Source organism: Octopus bimaculoides, chromosome 30 (genome assembly GCF_001194135.2).
Source record: "Octopus bimaculoides isolate UCB-OBI-ISO-001 chromosome 30, ASM119413v2, whole genome shotgun sequence".
In the NCBI taxonomy this organism is placed as follows: Eukaryota; Metazoa; Mollusca; class Cephalopoda; order Octopoda; family Octopodidae; genus Octopus; species Octopus bimaculoides.
Window position 1 is genome coordinate 4,875,455 of NC_069010.1, and position 1,091 is coordinate 4,876,545.

At 38.1% G+C, this 1,091-nt stretch overlaps 1 protein-coding gene across 1 annotated transcript in view; it reads right to left on the reverse strand.

Moving 5' to 3' along the window:
* Positions 1-117: 117 nt before the first annotated feature.
* Positions 118-1,091, reverse strand: part of LOC106871515 (nuclear transcription factor Y subunit beta) — a 10,325-nt gene continuing 9,351 nt past the window's right edge. The window contains exon 5 of the mRNA XM_014918014.2: positions 118-825. Within this exon, the coding sequence (XP_014773500.1) occupies positions 667-825 (159 nt within the window). The 3' untranslated portion in view covers positions 118-666. The remainder of the gene's footprint in view (positions 826-1,091) is intronic.

Below are 1,091 nucleotides of genomic sequence, written 5' to 3' on the forward strand. Positions count from 1 at the left end.
TGTGTGTATAATGAAACAGGAAAGTAGAAATTTTTTTATATTATTTAGTCACCATTACATGTGTTTCATTTACTAATAGGAATTACTAAGTTTTACATGTTAAGTAGACACGAAAAGAATTTTCTCTTAGAAAATCTTCAGAATGAGAAATTAAATAATACAGAGAGTATGTGTGGGTGACAGGTCTATATTTAGATATTAATCAGGAGCAACACAGATAATCTCCGTGAAGGAAAAAAAAGTGAGAGTGACACACACATTTTTTGTAAGCCTAGTACTTATTCTATTGGTCTCTTTTGCTGAACCGCTATGTTACGGGGATGTAAACACCCCAACACTGGTTGTCAAACGGTGGTGGGGTGGGGAGTCGGACAGATACACACACACACACAGATATATTAGGGGTTTCCATCTACGAAATCCACTAACAAAGCTTTGGTTGGCCTGGGGGTTTATTGTAGAAGACACTTTGCGCAAGGTGTCACACAGTGGGACTGTGTGACACCTGGGAACCATGTGGTTGGGATGCAACCTTCCTACCACACAGCCATGTGCCTGCATAGATGATTTTTTTTCTCTGTTCTCTATGCACACGATGAATTATGTATACATAAATGAATACACCCACATGTGCGCATGCATGTGTGTGTGTGTGAATGTACGTGGCTATGGATATGGGTCCGTTTGGCCCAGAAAACACATATCTGTGAGCTGCGTCATTTTTTTTGTTTCTGTTTTTCTTTCAAAAAAAGGATACTCGCTTGTGATAAAACTTATAAATTCTGAAACACATTCCTGTACACATTCTTTAGCATCTTTAGCAATCTGAAATGATAAGAGAAAGTAAAAGAGAGAGAGATAAGAACTTGCTGGCAACCTTCAACACAGATTTTAACATTAATCTTTTTACTCTTTTACTTGTTTCAGTCATTTGACTGCAGCCATGCTGGAGCACCGCCTTTAGTCAAACAAATCAACCGCAGGACTTATTCTTTGTAAGCCTAGTACTTATTCTATCGGTCTCTCTTTTGCCAGCATCGGTTGTCAAGGGAAGTTGGGGTGACAAACACATACATATATATATATATATA